Here is a 19,955-nt window from a genome sequence, read left to right on the forward strand (position 1 = left end):
AGAATGCTACAAGCATAGCTCTAAAGAATGTAGCATCATGGGCAGTGTAGTCCGTGTTGCAGGGAGAATGGACTGCCATACACGTTATGGGTCTGTGAGCGCGAGGAGCGAGAAAAAGGGGAGTGGAAAGGTACGAGTTGTCATCGAGGAAAAACGGGAGCTGGAAGCATGTAAATATAATAATAACCACTTCAGCCAAGAAGAGTGCCTGACGAGCCCAGTTGTAAGTAAGCTATTAAGACTCGACTGTACACTGTGTTCGTGTTTTCCTCCGAAAACAATAAGTTCCGTTGGAGCAGTCTTTCAACGCCTCTCTCTGTCTCTCGCAAGAAAAGTTGACCCACACAGCAAAGTAAAGCTATTTTTACGGCTACGAGCCGACAGGGAACCCGCCATATTAGTCAGAGGTCCCTTTACTACAGTTCGGAGTCGCGGACCTTCAGTAATAGTAATAAATCACACAGCAATAGTACATTCACGTTGTTGTAAAAAGCATGATAATATATTAAGTAATCCAAAGTATTCAGAATACGTTACTGTCATTGAGTAACGTAACGGAATACGTTACAAAATACATTTTGGGGCATGTATTCTGTATTCTGTAATGGAATACATTTTAAAAGTAACCTTCCCAACACTGTCTGTCTGTTACCACTTTTGACAAATAGAAAAGTTTGTGAGTGAAGAAGAAAAATTGTAAAACACTAGATAAATAAATGCAATAGACATAATTATTATCATTAAACCATTGTTAATATTGACTACAGACAGATGTGTGTGTATACACGTGCGGTGAATGATGTTTGTGTAATCATACCATTTGTGATAACAGAAACAGAAGAAAAAGCAGATAATAAATATGGCATAAAAATGAACAGAAGACCAAAACCCAAATAATTAAACAAAAAGGGACACTATAGTGCTTTAGATCTCAAGCCATTTCAGTCTATGTTAGTTTAGAAGCCGGAGAGAACTGCTAAGGAGTGGGGAGATGCAGCAAATGATTGGTAAAATACTCTGTGAGTGAAAAGGAAGTGATTCAGATTTGGGTTGGGGAACTAGAAAAGCAATTGGGTCACATTTTTGTTACAGTAGAGTTTTCATCAATTATATCTTTTCTGTGATTTATATAGCTTCTTTGATGCACTGTTTTCAGTTTTTTTCCTTCAATTACTTCGCATGGAAACTGGTCATTGAGTCCACTGTCCATCCCTTTAAGCTGTCTGCCTTGGCATATTGTATATGTTCATTACATTTATAATGTCCAAACTTGGTGACATTCAGTGTAGGATGTTATGTTACTTTTTTTTTTTTCTTTTTTTTCTTTTTTTTAATTTCCAGTTTACACAGTGAGATGTGATGCTACTGACAGGGGGCGGGGGGTTGTAGTTCTAGTCTCGTCACCATGAAATTCATCTGTTCTACGTTCCTGTATGCTGGAAACGACCAGGGTGTCCCTATTGCTGCTTGTTTTCAAGTCCAGAATATAGTTTCTTTCATTTTACTTTCAGCTATGATTATGTTCAGTTGGGTGGTGAGAGTAAAGGTTTGTAGTGTATTATTATCATCTTTGACCAGTGCTTCTTTCTGGCCCTAGTTAAACTCCAGACTATCACTTTATGCTTGAAACACATTATGCAGGATTTCTATTAAAGAGTCGGTTTAAAATCCAGATAGTGTTGGTTCTATGGATAAGAGCAAAATCTGAATCTGGTAAAGATTCAGGAGTGTTTAGTAATTTATGTCAGAGTCTTTTTAGAGGTTTGTGAACCAGCCCTGGTTTTCTTTTCTTGTGTTTGTTGTTAATGGTAGAAGAAGCGACTGATTAAGTTGTCCAACTCATAGTTCCAAAGGTAGTGTGAAGTCTGAGATTTTTGAATATATTTACAGTGCAATGTTGAGTCTTGTGTCAATCTCACAAGTGTGGCATTCATGGACACATCACACAGTCTTCACCTGCACCAGAACAGCACACATTCAGCTGCAATGGGACTTATGTATGTTGATATCTGTTTGTGTGTGTGAGTGTATGCATGCTCTTTTGTTGCAGCACTAAGCATGTACTTTTACATTAATGACCAAAAAAAAAACCCTTCTTACTGGCATGTATTTTTTGTAGGTTGATATGCTTCTCCAGTTCCCGCCGCAATGTTACTTCAGCGCCATACTTTCCCACCGTCCCATCATCCACAAGGAGGAAATGGGAATGCAGGCTGTTGAGAACGTTTAGTTTGCTGAGAGGATTCAGTAGTGTCTGATATGGAGCAATAATCTGCAGTGTGGAAAAGAGCAGCCATTAACAGCAAGAAAAGTAAAGGAAAAAAAGGAGACTATACACACATATATACATATATCTTTATATGCACATATAAATTACAACTTCTGTGGCGCATTAACATTCAGGTTAGTCACAATAAGCTGCATCTTACGTCTCTGCCGATGAGATCGTTCCTGTTTTCAATCACTCCCCAGGGTGCAATCCCGATAGTGCAAATTTTCTTTGATGATCTTGAACAGTGTTCTTTGAGAGCATCTCCCACATGTTTTGCTACACCTTCAGAAACAAATAAAAAAAATAAGCTTTTATTCTTTCTTTAAAAAAGGTTTCCACTGCTAAATATTCCTTATTATTATTATTAGAAATAAAACTGTCCACCCAAGTCACATATCTCAGCATAATCTTTCACCATTAAAAATGCATTTTATAGATATATTTAATCAATGTTGTGAAAAGAAATTGACAACCTCCATCTGACTTTCAGACACTAAAAACATTGGATGGGTTAAACTATAATACTTCAGATTCCTTCATGCATCCCATCATATCATATCAGCAGATTTATGAAAGATGCCTAAAGGATGCTCAAAATCTACCTACTAACAGTCTATATTTAAAGTACGGTAACCTCGACAATAAGGTTGGGTGATATGTAAAATGTTTCCAACCGACATTCATCAGGCCAATAAATGACGATAGGCGATATATTCGCCTGACTTTTTCGTGACATTTTGATGGGCAGGACTTATTTGCGCGTTAAGAACATAGAAGTCCAAACATGGAGGGCTTAGTTGCAGCTGAATGAGTTTTAGTAGATATTTCACTTCTTTATTTTAGATTTTAACTTTTAACATTTGAAGTGGTTGTCGCCACAATCCGCCACACTTTTCAGTCACACTTTCTTAGTTTTTCTGATGTTAGTTTGTCATGCTTTAATGATATGTGAACATCTTTTGTACATGTTTTCATATGATATTTAACATCAGTTTGTTTTAAATGTTTTTCTTCTTCACTGTCTGTCTGTATAATAATTAATGTTGATAATGCACGATGTAAGGTGCTGCACAGTAAAGCAGCATGATTCATTATTGATGAATGTGATAAGTGGTTTAAAATGCGTTTGTTACTAATTTTGGTCATTTTCTATTAAACAGTTCTCAAATTTAACTTAACACTTCAGTGTTTCTTAGCTTTAGACTAGTTGTGGATTACTGTGCTTTTCCATAGAGGCATGCTTTTACTTCACTGCCAGTGTATTTGGGATCATTCTGAAAAACCAAAGCCGTTGCCAATCAGATGCTTTCCAGATGTTATTACACAGTGGATCAAAATCTGACTACATTTCTGGGTTCATCATTCCATCAATTTTTACAAGATCTCCAACACTGAAATGCAGCCCAAAACCTCCACTATGTTTTACAGACTGCTGTAGACATTCACGGTTGTGCCTCTCTCATGCCTTCCTCTATGTATAATCATCACAATTTAAACCAAACATTTCTAATTCAGCACTCTATAAGGCCTGATGCCACTGATTTTCAGTTTGCATACCTTAGCCAGTTCTCTCTGTTTCCACTCCTTTAAAAATGGCTTCTCGACAGCCTAGAAGCAGTAGAGCAGTAGATGGCTCAACTGAAAGGCTGGATGAATTTTCTATTTCTTAAAAGACTGTTGATCTGCTACAGGAGATTCTTTTTTAAGACCTGCTACTTCTTTTGTCCTCCATTTGTCCAATCTTCTCAATTCTTTTAAGGACCCTGCACACAATGTCAAGACATGCTAAGGTTTGGGCTAACATTTCTTTGAGAACTACCTTGTTGGTGCAAGAATACAATTCTATGCCCATCAAACTGTTATCTTTGGCCTTTTTCATAGATTCACCTAAAGAAATAAGAGAAAATTAAGCGTTTTAAAAAGCCTAAACCTACAATTTAGATTTGTATGGTTAATATTGGTTCTTTGCTAATTTGTCTGTTGTGTGCAGACACAACACTGGTCCATCACCTTTTTTTAAATACTTGAATGATTCATAGGTCAGATTTAATTGGCTTAACAAATCTGTTTGGGGTTGTGTGAGAAAGGGCAACTGGCATAAAAATCTGCCAAATCATAAATGCAGAGCTACCCGTTGTGGCGACCCCATGGAAATAGGGGAGCAGCAGATGTAGTTTTATTAAGTGATAAATCTACCATTAGTTTATGTTTTTCAATTTTCTCTCATTCTTAGACAAAATAACAGCCCATGTTCCTCTCTTGTTCTCTGTTCATTAAAGTACATGCATTGCTGTCAGGTAGCAGAGTCCAAATAAAAAAAATAAAAGAAACAGGAAAAAAACCCCCGAGTGTTAATGACCAAAATGCCACTGATGGGACCAGCTCACAACAAGTACATTAGCCCTGGAGTTGTTTGTGAACCACAATCCTCACTTGATGGATCCTATGAATTCAGCAGTAATTTGTGAGCCGGGAGACCATCCCAACTGGCCAAAGTACCAGAGATGGATTAAAAGTAATCACTGGTCTGAGTAATTGACCCTGTGAGTAATGATTTAAACACTATGATCAGACCACAACATCTTAACGCCATACTGTGGCTGCAAACACACATCAGCCTCGACTCACAACCAAATGACACGGTTAGAGAACTTCTGCTACATCAGCGAATCACCATTAACGGGCTGTTTATTTGTGTAGGACTGCATAGCTAAGAGTCTTCCAAAGAAAAATGCCTTTTAAGTATTTGTTAATATATAGAAATTATAATTATTATCATTAGAATTAAAAATTAATAATAATAATAATAATAATAATAAAGCATGTTTATTCAGATATATTAATAAGTGTATTTTTCATTATACCAAGAATCCGCTGACTCAACAAGGAAATTTTACATTTAATTAGGTTTGTTGTAATGACCAATTTCTCCTATGCGAGAATAGTACAGGTAACCGTCCAGTGAATTCACACCAAGTAATGTCATATATCCTGCCTCTTTCATGCTCCACCCAGGGATCACCCTTCCCCAAACCAAAGCAGAGTATTTCTAGTAGAAGACCATTTATTGTGTGCTATATGCGAAAAAGATCATCTTCCACCCAATCAAGCATTGTTGGCAATTCATTTGAAAACCAAAAGGATTTCAACAACAGATATCTTCCCATTGGTCAAACAATTGATGGGTGTTACCTTCATGAGAAGCTACATCAAATATGTTCCAGGACTGACAATCATTTTCTAGCAGCACCAAAAACAAACTACCTGTGAAGTTCTGTCACCACTTTGAACTTGCCAAACCTAATGGAGGCTGCTATGCTTTCAGCATTATGATCAACTTTTGGTTTTATTTCTAACACATTTTGTCTAATCGCGCAGCATTCAGTGATGGTTTCAGTGGTTCCATCCACCAGTAGCAAAACTAATGAAGCCTCCTGTCTCATTAAAACATAAAGATGATACCACAATGGTCAGTCACTGCTGAGAATATGAGGCCTATTAAGAGCTATTCCTCAGAGTTCTTGTGCTGAGGGAATAAAGATCTATTTGTGAAAACCACATGAAAATGTTCATCCCGAGACTCTGATTTCAGTATAAAAACAAAGCTATAATGATTTAATATCCTTGAAGTGCAACTTGTTCAAAATGTATTGAGGCCAGTAACACTGAAAAGGTAGAGTCCACTCAGTGCACTGTGGCTGATAAAGTTAATCTACAGATAACGCAGTTTCTTCCCGCTGAACACATGTTGGACAGGACTTCCTTTCCACAATGACTGAACAACCTGTTAAACATGAATCTGCAGCTTTTGTAAAAGAAGAGTTTGATCATTAACAGTCTGATTTATATAATTGTTAGGTTTCTTTTGGAGAAACAGATTTAAATATTTTTGAATATACATATAAATGTACATTGTGAGAATCTGGACATAAAAGTGTAGATTTCCAATATTTTCCCTAATTTCAACAAAAATAAAAAAATGCCTTTCCTCATTTAAAAATCAATCTGAATTGCAAGACCTTTTAAAAAAAAATGATAGAAGAACTTTGTCCTTTCCACAGTATTTCAAAAAGAACATAATGTTTCTCTGATTATTTACCTGTGTTAACACCACCGGTGAGAATCCAGGCCCCGGTGGTGACAGCAGCTTTGATGAGGCCCTTGCCGATCACCTGCTTAATGCGGGGGTGCAGGTCAAAGTTCTGAACTCCTCCGTGGACAGAAATGAGGATCTTGGGAAGCTCCATGTGCCACTCCTTTAGCATCAGTCGTAAAATGCTGTCTGGACTCGCGTCATGGGACAAACGTACATACTGTCCACAGTTTCACAAACACAAGAAAAACATGTTAGCGTAACACACAACAAAGAAAGGATGGGTCACCACACACAATAAATTTGTGTTTGGATTGAAGAAACTTGCCTTTAAATATTATAGAGAGTGAAGTGCCACAGAAAAATAAGCTAAAATCAATTGAAATACACAATCTGCACTATTTATCAGACCGTTTTTGATCAAACTGTTTTGTTTTTTTTATTTCATCAAGTCAAGCCTAAAGTTGTTTACCTATAAAACTCCAAGACCAAGGATATCTATGTAGAAGTCACCACACCTTAAATACAATGATGGAACACCCCTCCCCCCAACACAGTTTCTATATTAATGTTAAATTTAAAAAAATAAAATAAATGTAAACATGAGACAGCAAAGGGGATTAGCCCCTCACCTTGGCTCTGTATGAGTGAGACCCTCCCTGGAAGTTGATGACACCATAGGCATCAGTGGGTCTGGCCTCTGTGTGTTTTTCCACCGACCACTCCTCCAGCTCGGGCATAGGCACATTGGAGCTCTCACCCAACTTCACATCTGAGTACTTGGTGGCCAAGCTGGCTGTGAAGCCAGCATGTTGGCGCACCAGCCGCCCACAGCAGCACCTTTAAAAAAAAAAAAAAAAAAAAAAGCCAAGATGAATTTTTCAAATGTTTGCAGTTTCAATTATTATTAGCCATGATACAATTTTGAAGAAATAAAAAGAATAACAGGAAACCAGTAAAACAATTACAACAAGAGTTTTCAAAAGCAGAACAATAATCTAGAGAAACAAACAGTACAAGGAACAGGAATCCATGCCACACCTGATAAATATTCCTGAAGTGTTTTTCGGAAAACACTGCACTCTTCAACTGAATATTATGTTGAACTATGAATGTGAGCCTATTATTTTTTACATTATTTTCTATAAACACACATTGCGACAATGTTGGCTCCTCAAAATAAACATTGGTGTGGTTTCAAATCATGCCAGCCAAGTATAAGTAGCCACTATAAATCAACAAGTTGAGGCTTTAGATTAGGGTTTTTTTCCCTAACATTTCCTAACATCTGTATGTGTATGAGACAACACTGTCATGTGAGGCACACAGCTCTGGCTGTGAGTACAGACGCCCTGTCCACCTGCAAAGCAAACCTCCTGTTTGCAATGGGCAGCCAATCAAAAGCTGCACAAAAAGGCAGAGAAGCTAAAGCGGCACATCATCATTAACAAAAACTGTTCACATGTGCATAGGATCCCTTGTTCAAAATAACATCTTCCCTCAATAGGCCAGAAGATGCGATTATTAGTCATTTATTTATATATATTTTTTAAACAAGCCCCCCCCCCAAAATGCCAATTTAATTACAGAACGTACTCCAGCTAGATTATTAAGAATATAGGATAATTAATTTGTTTATATACAATTTATATTTTTAAAAAAAGCTTCAGAAATAGCAGTAATGGAGAATAGTATTGGAGTGCATGCTGTGTTAGATATAGCAAATTATGTGTTAGTTTTCATTTTAACAACTTCTTAAATTAGTTGTGCTATGACTGTGCAAAACAAACCAGCGATGAATGGGAGCAGTTCAAACCCATTCCTTAAGATTATAATAACCTTTAATGTAGTACTTCTAGTGACATTTTAATCAGGAAAAAAACCTACTCATTAGTGAGGGTTCATTTAACCTAATCTGCTTCACAGTTGAATTAGTTGGTGGAAACATCGTCACAGGTCCAAAAATGACCCCAGGCCATTGGACCATTGATTTTGTCAAACCCTGCATTAATACCAATGGCATTCAGGTGTACAAAGAATTCTCAGGTACTACTCAGCCGCCTGGGACATGTACTGTATATTTAGACTTAGTCAATCAGTGCAGGTATTTGAAATGATTGTACAATTCATTGGACTTAGTTTTGCCTTGTTTTAGTGTTTTCTGGTTATAACTCTAGCACACAACCTTCACAATCTTTCAAAGCCTCTTAACATAGTGTGGCAGAAGCCAAGACAATGGAGACAGCTTTAAATAAATAAGAAGAGTAAAACAAATTCAGCAAAACAAATTGTCCTTTTCATTTACAAGATCGACCCCTGGAAGTACTAAGTCTGGCTCTGTCTACCTGTGACATAAAAAGAGAAGTAGGTACCCGTATTTCCTCTTTTGCAGCAATATGGGATATTGCTTATATGGGGTATAGTGCAAATGTACTCGATATCATTACATAATCTTAAAATAAATATAAAATAAAACACATTCACTGAAATCCAGTTCTCATAACGGCTCTTTAAGCTGCTACTTAAAGAGGGTACAACATATTGGCCCCATTGCCGAAGTTTGCTACCTGGATGAGAATCTGGTTTTGTTTTTCAAAGCCATACCCTTACACATGTCATTCTTTATACTTTGTAATAACAACTTCATGACACTGATGTACCCCATTCTTTTTACAGCTAAAATCTTGATTATAATTTCTGTGTTATAATTCTAGCTCCACCAAAATCAATCAACTTGGGTTGATATTCTGTCTTTCTCCATTAAAATGAAACTTCCAAAAAAATAGGGGTCTCGTTTCTTTGTAAGTGAGCAAACTTACTTAGCAGGGTATTAAATGTATTAATTACAATTAATTAATTGTAATTAATAAATTAAAATTAATGAGCTGTATTTCATTCTCACAAAGCAGCTCTATAAGTAACAAGACAAGTCAAAGTCATGCCCAGCTGACACAAAGTTATTGTTACTATCATTCATCATTTATTCATTACTATCAAGACTTGAACTTCCAGTTCATGGTCAAAGGTGTAGCAACCTGCACTTGCTTTGGGGCGCTAAGCTTAATCCATCTGGGAAACGTGGGCGGAGTATAGCATTGCTTATGAACATCTCCTCATTCTGTCATACAAGTACAATGGCCACAGTGAACAAATCAGTCCTCCATTAAGGTAACTCGTTTAAAGTGACACTAAAAATAAGCTTGGGTTAGATTTTGGTCTCACCCGTTTCAAAATATTACACCCTTGTCACTAAAACACCATCTAGACGAACCCTGAAATTATTAACTGATGGACTAATGTTAGGATAAATTTAAATGGCTCTCACATTTCCTTTTCCGCAGGAGAATTTCTTATGCTTCAGCTCTTAAATCGCAGTAAAAAATAAATAAAAATACATATTATTCTTATAACTTAACTATTTGAGTTATCGGAAATTATGACCACTCCTCTACAAAAACCCCCACATCAGCTAATCTTATTGTGCTGATATATGCACACAGATCCTGACAGTTTCAGCTGTGTAAGGCCAGGATCATCTACTCATTATTGTGGGTATACGTTGTTGTTGTTTTTGCATTTCCATTACTTATTATATCTATAACATCAGTTAGCACTGCACTGTTCAGGACTTTGTGAGATAAGCAGATGCTGAGTTTATGTTGGAATGCAGTTGCCCATTTGTTTAGACAGTGAGTTCAAAATAACTGCCTGGAGGGCTGCAGAGTGGCATGGCTTGGCTTCTAGGAACATTTTAATATTCTCCACAAGATGTGTGCCAAACATTGCCAGACAGGATTCACTGGCAGGGACAAAGGTGATCTAATTCACAGCCTCTTTACTTCTTTCTCCATTTCCATCATTTGTCTATCTCCCTCTCGTGTCAGCCAGACGTTGACACCGGTCTCCCTTAAAGCTTCTGCCTGGGTGTGGAACCGCAACAGTATTGTGATACTTCAAACTCTGAGGCAACAAGCTACTAAAACATATACACAACTGAAATACTGGACACACTCCAAGATATGAACCATCTACAAATCAATGATGACAGATTTTTCTAAAAACAAAAAAGCCTAATTGTTTATCATTATTGAGTCTGAGCTTTGTTTTCTGTCTTCCTCTACTAGCCTTAGGGGAGAATACGCATCCTAACACATAAAGCCTGGAATTTAATTGTTTCCTGGTAAAGGTTGTTGTTTAGTGGAATTTCAAAGGAATTGCAAAGAATTTACCTCTGGGGGTTTTTCTGATGTAAAGCAGCTGGTTAGGCATGGATTCTGCCAGGCTAACCCTGTCAGATAACAGAGAATGAGTCGAACAACAAGCAAACGTATACTCACCTGACGAGCTGCTGGCAAATCTGGCATCCTGGAAGGCATCTGAAAGAAATGCCACAACAATTCAGTCGGTGTGAATATAAATAAAAACAGAATAGATAAATCTGAAGAGTATTTCCGACCATACACGACGGTTCTAAAACAAGACTAATGTGAGGGTTTGATTTCTCCAAGTCTGGAGGAAGTTCTCAACAGAGAAAGTTCTTTAAGGACATTAAGGAAGGTTAACTGTCTCCTGGGCAGACAGCCCGGTTAAGTTGGCCTTTAACCAAGAGACAGTTATGAAACCTTCCAAAGGGACTCACTTTGATCACAGTCACATGCCACACTTTGACCTAATGTTAAATGAGCCTGTGTTCACTAACACCTCTGAATCATTTAGCGGAAGCCGCATGTACAGCAGTTAACAGAGAATAACCAGTTCGCAAATAATTGATGTAAAAGAAAACACAGGAAAACGAGTCACCCATCATTATTGTGAGTTTACAAGAAGAAAGGAAGACATCCAAGGACTGTTTAACCGTAAATATAAGCTGCTGGTGGGAACATAATTTTTTTTTTTTTTTATTTAAAAAAAAAAAAAAAAAAAAAAAAAAAAAAAAAAATCACCTTTTCCTTTCCCGTTTCTCTGAAAGTGGATGAGTATTTATAGCAACTACTGCCCCTTTAACAGAGCTGTTTGATGTTTGTCATGCACACAGTGTGGATAAGTGGCCTTCATGACACGCCAAGCCAAGAAGACGCCTGCATATAATTTCAACACTGCATTGTAAGATTCCAGTAAGTCTGCAGAAAAATACTGTGTCAAAAGACCTAGACAGACAAACAGACAGACAGACAGCTATATATCTCTATCTACACACATAAAAGATTCCTAGTCCAATTCTCACTGTGAGGATGACATTTTATTACTTTCACACCGGTATAAAGCAGATACCTGAAGCTGGGGTATAAACATCATATCAGAGCTTGAAAAATTGGAGTGATGCCTTGCTAATATTGCTTTTTGGGGGGGGGGGGATCCCATCCCTAAGATTGAAAGAAGTCACGATCCACAGGTTCATCACTTGCTTAACCCCACACTTAAATCTGTAATTTTATTGACAGACATAAACATTAAAACAGACTCATTTTGCCTCTGGAGAGTAGTCGTTATGGTTTGGGCCTTCTTTAACTCACACCATGCAATTACGCCGTTTCCATGGCTATCACCAGCAGACTCACTACAGTAGGTCTAAGCACATACCTGTGGGGGTCCTTTGACACTGGAAGTATGTACACACATTCCCTCTTGGTGAAAGTGCTTTCTATCCAGGATTTCTGGGACTGTGAACAAAAAGAAAGAGTTGTGAGCAGCGGCAGCTGAGGTCTCTCATGCTTAACGGACTCAAATGCAATTCAAGCAAAGTATACATAAAAGATACGTAAAGAAAAATTTAATGAGAATAAAAGCCAAGTATGTTTTAAGTTATTTATAACAATGTTAAATAATAAACTTCAAGACATCTTAAAAGGCTAAAAGGGATGTTGCAGCCCTTAATACAGGATTTAGTCTATAACAATTTAAGGGGATTAGAAGGTTTAACACAGAAGAAAAATGAAACAGTCATATAAAATCATGACAAAAAAAGAGCTGACAAGGAACACCAGTTAGAGGCATCTACCAAACAGTATAAACAGCCTTCTAATTCTACAACAGCATTTTTCTCGTAACAAAGGTTTATGGTGAAGGAATTTTCATTTAATGCCTCATGCCTTATTGTTCCCCTCCAGAGCAGCTCAGAGGAACCCAAGGGCGATTAGCACTATTAATCTCTTCAGCACAAAGAGGGGAACCTGCAAACACCTTCTCCAAAACATTTCAACAATTCCTTAAAATCTGACAAAAGTAGCAGAGCAACATTTTCTCCCGGAGGTCACGTTAAACATTTCTCAATATCAGCATGTTGTTTGATATAAACTAAACAGAAGCATCTTAAATTCAGGATCCGAAGTTACATCCAACACAACAGGATTTAAATCTGCCTCCAGAAAATACTGAAAACATGTCAATAAGCATGTCGTCCCACATCTTGACTAGTGACAATAAGCAACCAAGTTTGTACCTGGATGTCCTCCTCTTCATCTCTGTGTTTAAGGGCTTTGTACAGAAACATACCAGGGCTCCTTCACGCATCTCCTGGACAAACCACAACACCCACAGCCTCTCCCGAGTCCTGGGTCATCAGCAGCAACTCACTGTGCTGTTAGATCTGCACGCAATTTCCATACAGGTCTCAAAGTCTACAGCTGCACAGTTACCATACAGACCCAGCTCGAGTTAAACGCTGAGTGATCAGTGAGAGGTTGCAGCCTCCAAACTCCATCCACAGTTAATCTGTAAGAAGCCACTCAGGGGGCAGATGAATGTGTCTGAGACAAACTAGATATTATACTTAGGCTGGAGAGAAAGAAGTGAGGGAGGTGGGGGTGTGGGAGAGGATTAGTGGATGGGCAGAGACCTCAGTGATATATACCTAGTTGGCTACTGACAACACACCACCAACTGTGATTCATGCAGTACACACAAAACCTCTCCCAACAACTCAGGCACTACAATTAGTCTTTAAGAAACCTCCTTTACTTTGATACTCATTTACAGGAGAACAGCATAAAAAAAAATGCCAGGATTAAATAAAGGCAACTAAGTTTAAACAAAAAGGTCCCAACATGGATTAATACACCAACTTAACGAAGATCCTGAAAATTAATACGGGTACAAGGGGGTCCAAACATGTGCACCAATTATTGTTCAATTTCCACTTCTATGTCAATAAAATATAAAGTAACATTACCTTTACAAAGAGATTTATGTTTACACAAATGCCATTTATCATATTCAGCTGTTTAACATATCAGAACTTCTTTTTTTTTTTTTTTTTTTTTTTTTTTTTTAAATCAGTCCTAGCAGTTTGTGGGGATGGAGCATTCAGGTGTGTCTTAACATAATGCCAAGATGGAAAGACATCAGCAATGATCTTAAAAAAAAAAAAAAAAAATCAATTATTACTGTCTATCAATCTGTAAAGGATTATAACGCAATTTCCAAACAATATCAAGTCCATCATTCTAGTGGAAAAAAAAAAAAAAAAAAATCATGACAGCTGTTAATATTCCCAGCAGTTGAAATTCACCCAAAATGAGACAATGTTCAGAGAAACAGCACAAAAAAACAAAAACAAAAAAACAACAACAGCAACATCTCAGACTCTACAGGCCTCGGTTAGCATGACAAATGTTAAATGTCGTGGCAGTATAATTAGAAAAAGACTGAACAAGTTATAGGGTGTTGGGCAGGGTTGCCAGTAGAAACCTTCTCTCTAAAAAGAACATGGCAACACAGCTTAGGTTTGCAAAACTGCATGTGAACAAACCACAAGACTCCCGTAACTGTCCGCTGGACAAGACCAAAGTAGACATGTTTGGCTGTAACGCACGACAGCACATTTGGCAAAAACTAAACAAGGTATCAGCGTAAACACCTCATGCCAACTGTCAAGCATGGTGGTGGAGGGGTTAGAATTCGATTGTTTTGCAACCACTACAAGCTGCACCTGGGTAACTTGCAGTCATTGACCGAATTAACAAAATAGTCTCGAGTCAAATATGACAGCATCTGTCTAACAGCTAAAGCTTGGCCCAAATTGGGACATGCCACAGGACGATGATCAAAGCACTCTAGCAAATCTACAGCAGAATGGTATAAGAGAAAAGAATAAAGTTGTTGTGATGGTCCAGTCAAAGTGCAGACCAAAACCTAATTGAAATACTGTGGCAGGGATATTAAGAGAGTTGTACAAAAACCTCAATGAACTGAAACAATATTGAAAAGAAGAGTGGCCCAAATGTTTCCACAATGATGTAAGAGCGATAAAGAGTGATAAAGTCTTAAAGCAAAGGCTTACTTCAACTAATTGCTTCAGTTAGGGTTTTTTTTTTTGTTTATTTATTTATTTTTTTTAACACTGCTTTTTCATTTTGGCTTCCTTTTTGTCGACTAATGATGTGGCATAATACATCATGCACTGTTGTTCACCTGAGGTTGTATTTAAGTCATTTTAAATCCTATTATGTGCTGATACATTAAAATCTTTGAATAGAAAGACTGTGTACTTTTTCACGACTGTATGGGACAACCACTCAAGCAGTATTTAGTTACAAAGAAACATGTTACCGTTATGCCATTACCATTTTCTGCAATTCAGTAATATTCGTTTACTAAATTTATCACATTACAATTAAAAATCAAACTATTGTGTCACTACTTGTGCAACACTCTTCAGCTATCTGCAGAAGGGAAAAAAGGTCATCCGATATGGTTTTTCTCCTTTCACTCTAGCTCCTGCGCAGGGAGAAGAAAATGATACAACGGTCTACAGCTTTTGACAGTGGCGATATGAACATTACTTTGAGTTACAATACACAAAAAGACAAAGTGCTGGTAAAATCCAAAGTGTGCAAAAGTCAGAAACTGTCCACCAATTCTAGCACAAGATTGGCTCTTGTGCTCAGTAGCAACAGTAGTGGGGAAAATAGGTGATGTTTTGCTCCCGAGCAAGATAGTTACTCAACCACCATTATCAATAATAATGATAACAATAATAATAATAATGATGTTTGTTTGTGTGTAAGTGAGAGATCTTTTTTTCCAGATTTCTTTGAAATTGCCATTGAATTTAGTTTTCCAGTTTGTGTTCTTGTGTACCAATTGAAGCTTCTTCCTATTTGGAATTAAGATTTTAGTTTAAAATATAGTTGTACAATTTTACAGTACATTTCTCATGTTCAACAGAAAATAAATACTTTACTGTATATGATTAAGAAAATTAAACTTATATCTTCACATGTGAGGAGTAAAAAGAGCCCTTTAAGCTTAAAGGAAATAACATTTGATTTCTATCATGATAGATACTTATATTGACTGATAAGAAAAAAAATATACAATTTTTTTTTCCATAGCCCTTCTTCGTCATCCTGCCCTACCCCTGGCAGCATGCTCAGACAGAGCCGGTTGGTTTTTTTTTCCCCCCTCTGTGGCTTTATTTTTAATAATTGCACAACAAAGGCAATCGAGATTACAAGTTCTACAGTTTTACAACTCTTCACGCACACACGCACACACACACACACACACACGCGCGCGCACACACCTTGGATTACCAAGTCAGAGTTGGTGTGACTTCTGACGTTTCAAACGCACCATGTGGTTTTTGTCATAATCAAGCGACACTACCTGAAATGAAGTGATGGCACAGATTTGCTGCCTAAAAAATACAACCTGCATACTACTGAGATAAAAGGTCTTAAATCAAAGAAGAATCAAAGAAAAGCTGCTTAACAGACCAAAACTTTGAATTTTGACCACTGAATTCTTTTATTTATTTATTCTCAAATTTTATCCTGATTTCTGTAAGAAAACCTTTGAGGGTTTTTTTTTTGGGGGGGTGGGATTTATTATCTCAGTAGTGGGATTATTACCTTCACTGTTAGTATGGATACAGGTTTTAGTCAACTGTCTTCATGAAGCCTTTGCTAACCACAGAGTGTAGATCAACCCACAATTATCAAAACCACTTATTAAAGATGGTAAATAAAAAGTGGGTGCCACTTAATGGTTGGAATAATCCCCAAATTTAGACCTGCAGTTCTTAAGGTACGACCCAAACAGTTAAAAGATTTTAGAAAACAGATAAATACACATTATAACATCTAGTAAGGCATAAAAGCTCGTGACAGAGCTGACCCCCTGATCTGTTTTCAGTCTTTTTTGCTAAGCCACCTGGCTCTGGGCTCCATCTTTATATTTAACACACAGACACACAAGAGCAGCATTAGTCATCACATCAAACACAGAAGGTAACCACAAAATCTTGGACTTCTTTTAATTAAGGTAATTTTGACTTTTTGCCAAACTACATGTACAAATCTTGCTTACTTGCATAGTCGCCACCCAAAGGCCCATGCTGAGCCAGGAAAAACCATGTTTAGCACTGGTTTAGAGCATGCAATTACAGGCAGTCATGGGAGGCTAAACCACTGTATCCAATGACGTTAAATAGTAGGTTTGATATTTGGTGAGCCAATTAGAAAAATAGTATTGTTAGTGCTTGAAGCAGTCTATCCACGTGATAACACTTCAGATTTGTCATTTTAAAAAGGAAGAATATGTTGGCTATCACAACATGCTGGCCATGATAACAATGGCACTGGTCTACAAGAAAGCAGGAAAACATAGCACAACATAAAAACACCCCAGCAAAGAAGCATGACTTATGTAGTTATTTACTGCAATGGCTTTGCATCCTTCCCCCACTGTCCACCAATTTTTCAAAAGACTGTATTTAAATGATGGAAGGACTATCATGCCACCCATTGGGTATAATTAACTCCCGCAGTCCTCCTCCTGTCGCCATCTTTATGTTTTGATACTGGATGCTCGCAGTAGCAATTCGGCAGTAACGAGGCAGACCTGCTCCAAGGTGAACTCTGCTTTGTTGTCCTTTTTAGCTCTAACTGGTAACAAAATTTGTAAAATGAAACTAGTGACTGACACCATACAATTATCAGGTAAGAGTTTATTTAGGGAATGGAAGAAAGATAACACCGTCTTTTCCTCAGAATTCTTCACAATATTCGTGCTGCTACAGGAGTCACCCCCTGCAGGCATTTACAAGAATGCAGGTTTAAGACGCTTCTGCACTGGCTTCATTTTTTTAGACCCGGGAGCTTTGCCTGTCTACGTATTCATATACAGTTAAAACACACTTTACCCCCTTTGAGTCATTTGTTCTTCACCACAAGATGGTTAGCTTTCGGTTTTTCCTCAAGTGATGAGCACCAGCAAAAGTAGTGATTATTGTCTAATATCTGCCAGCAATGCAGCAATAACGCATCATAAGAGGACACACAACCATATACTGGCAGTTGCAATATCTTTACAGTTACAGTAAGCAGAGAAAAAAAGATAAGCACAGTTCTTTACTACAATAAGGAGTCGATATGACTGCCGCCTCATAGCTGAAACTGTCAAACACCAACTGCACAAAACAAGACCAGCTCATGTGTTGATTGGCTCTCCAGGAGAAGGACAACCACCTTTCGCCTATAAATTTTTATTCAGTAACACGTGTCTTTTTAATGTCTCTGGTTTTAATGTAGCTGATGTCAATACTTTTTTCCATTTTTTTCCTACTATTATTGGCCTAATCCCCTCCAAACACATTTATTTAAAAAATAATAATAATCAATGAAGGAACAATTTTGTAAACACCTTCATGATAACACTGCTTCATGTATTAATGACTTCTACTCCTATACCAGTACTGATGGGAGTTTCCACACCCATCGGTTGATGGGTTTGTGCACATCCACTAGAATAAATAGCTTCAGGGCTTTGATGACATCAGAGTTGGCACATGTACACGCAACATTAGTGAGCCTTGAACATGTCCCAGCCTAGTTGGGATTGAACAAAACTGATGATGTGATGCAAAACAGAATGCCATCTAATAATCAGTATATCTGGATTACCTTATTTTAATAACAGCATTTACTATAATTGTAATCATTTAAATTAAAGCCATATTTATTGCATGGTGCCACATTTCCCCATATTTACTGAAACTTTTCCACATGGTAGAAAGATTATGGTTTACATTTCACAAACTTTGCTGCGTGATTTCATCTTCACCTTCTACCTGCACAGCAGGTCATTTGCTCTTTACTGCCCACTGGTTAACAGAATCGCTCATCTAATCAGTGCTCGACATCTAATTCAGTCTCGCTATCTGCTGAACTAGTAACAAATGTGAGACACACCTAAGGAATAAACAGAGGTCTCTTTCTGTGATGTGGAGGAATGCATTGAAACCGTTGTCTTTTTGATCCAATACAATCTAACAAAGGGTTAATAAGGCAGATAAAAGCAAGACTGCTAACCTGTAACCATGGTACCTGAAAATGTCAGGCAACAAAAGACTTGAGCGTCACAGACGCTGCCAAAAAACACACACCAACTCTTACTCTCCCACTTCCTCGCTCCCTCCCTCTTCCTCTCTGGCATCTTTCTGAGCCCCGGGTTTTTATGACAACTCCGATCACGTGGAAAATTTGACCCAGCACCTTTCTATCCTGTTCAGCTCAGCAGTGTTAGATACTGTGAGTTTTGTTTATGGGCAGCTATGTGCAACTGGGGGAATTAATATGTTAATTTGGAGAGACACAAATTTGATTGTGCACTGTCACTTTATCTTCCATCTGTCACCCCTCAGCCAGAAACCTTGCCAGCTGAGCTCTTCCTCTCCCCTGCTCCTTTTTCCCAACAATGTTACAAGGCTGGCTGGTCAACCCATCATTCCTCTGGCCCTGAGTGACGCAATACAGGGTGAGATAACATCTGGCTTGGCAATTCTATTACCCATTAAAAAGAGTGGAAGCAACGAGGTCAGCACTTCAGTGCAAGAGCTGTTCTCAGAACAAACAGAAAGACCTAGATTAATTATTGCCATTTTATTTTCTTCCATGTTTGATTTAAGAAGCTGTTACCAAATGTACTGATAGAAATATAATTTCAAGAGCTTTCCCACCATTTGTAATAGACATAAATATGGTTCAGGATTTAAGCCAATTAAAAATGTTAATTTTAGAGACTTAACCCAAAGATATGATCTTTTTTCTTCCCTTAACAAGAATTACTACTGTGCCACAGATCTGCGACTCATCAGATCTAGGGCATCCTCCACGGTACAGTGATCTTAGGCCTTCTCATGGAGGTTTTTTTTTTGTCCGACTACTGATCTCTGAAGCGATTAACTCATAAGGTACACAACACAATCTTGAGACCTAATTATTAATTTAGATCAGTCTACATATGAAATGGACAATTGTAGGGACAGGACATTTAAAAATCTGAATTTTTTTTAAAAAATATGTTTATTAAGATTTTTCATATAAAGAAAAAACAAAACAGACAACACAACAGCAAGGGCAAAAAAAAAAAAAAAAAAAAAAAAAAAAAAAAAAACCCACAAATAAGGCAAAAGATTACACTGCATCAGCAAAAATACTACTTCAACACTGGCAAGAAACAAAAATAAAACGCTAGGGTGGTAGACTGAATTATCAATCAAAGAGAACTTTGTTTTAATACATGATCTAAAAATGGCTGCCACACATTAAAAAAAACTTACTAAGTTTGTCCTCTAATGTACACCTAATT

General features: G+C 37.5%; 1 protein-coding gene across 1 annotated transcript in view; it reads right to left on the bottom strand.

Annotated features, from left to right (window-relative positions):
* Positions 1 to 15,503, bottom strand: part of LOC120721282 (transient receptor potential cation channel subfamily M member 7-like) — a 38,598-nt gene extending 23,095 nt beyond the window's left edge. The window contains exons 1-7 of the mRNA XM_040011500.1: positions 12,805 to 15,503; positions 11,946 to 12,025; positions 10,703 to 10,741; positions 6,998 to 7,205; positions 6,372 to 6,585; positions 2,430 to 2,554; positions 2,080 to 2,272 (exon numbers count right to left, since the gene is read on the bottom strand). Coding sequence (XP_039867434.1) covers positions 2,080 to 2,272; positions 2,430 to 2,554; positions 6,372 to 6,585; positions 6,998 to 7,205; positions 10,703 to 10,741; positions 11,946 to 12,025; positions 12,805 to 12,855 — 910 coding nt within the window. The 5' untranslated portion in view covers positions 12,856 to 15,503. The remainder of the gene's footprint in view (positions 1 to 2,079; positions 2,273 to 2,429; positions 2,555 to 6,371; positions 6,586 to 6,997; positions 7,206 to 10,702; positions 10,742 to 11,945; positions 12,026 to 12,804) is intronic.
* Positions 15,504 to 19,955: the final 4,452 nt, after the last annotated feature.

Source organism: Simochromis diagramma, unplaced genomic scaffold (genome assembly GCF_900408965.1).
Source record: "Simochromis diagramma unplaced genomic scaffold, fSimDia1.1 OVJJ01000603.1, whole genome shotgun sequence".
Taxonomy (NCBI): Eukaryota; Metazoa; Chordata; class Actinopteri; order Cichliformes; family Cichlidae; genus Simochromis; species Simochromis diagramma.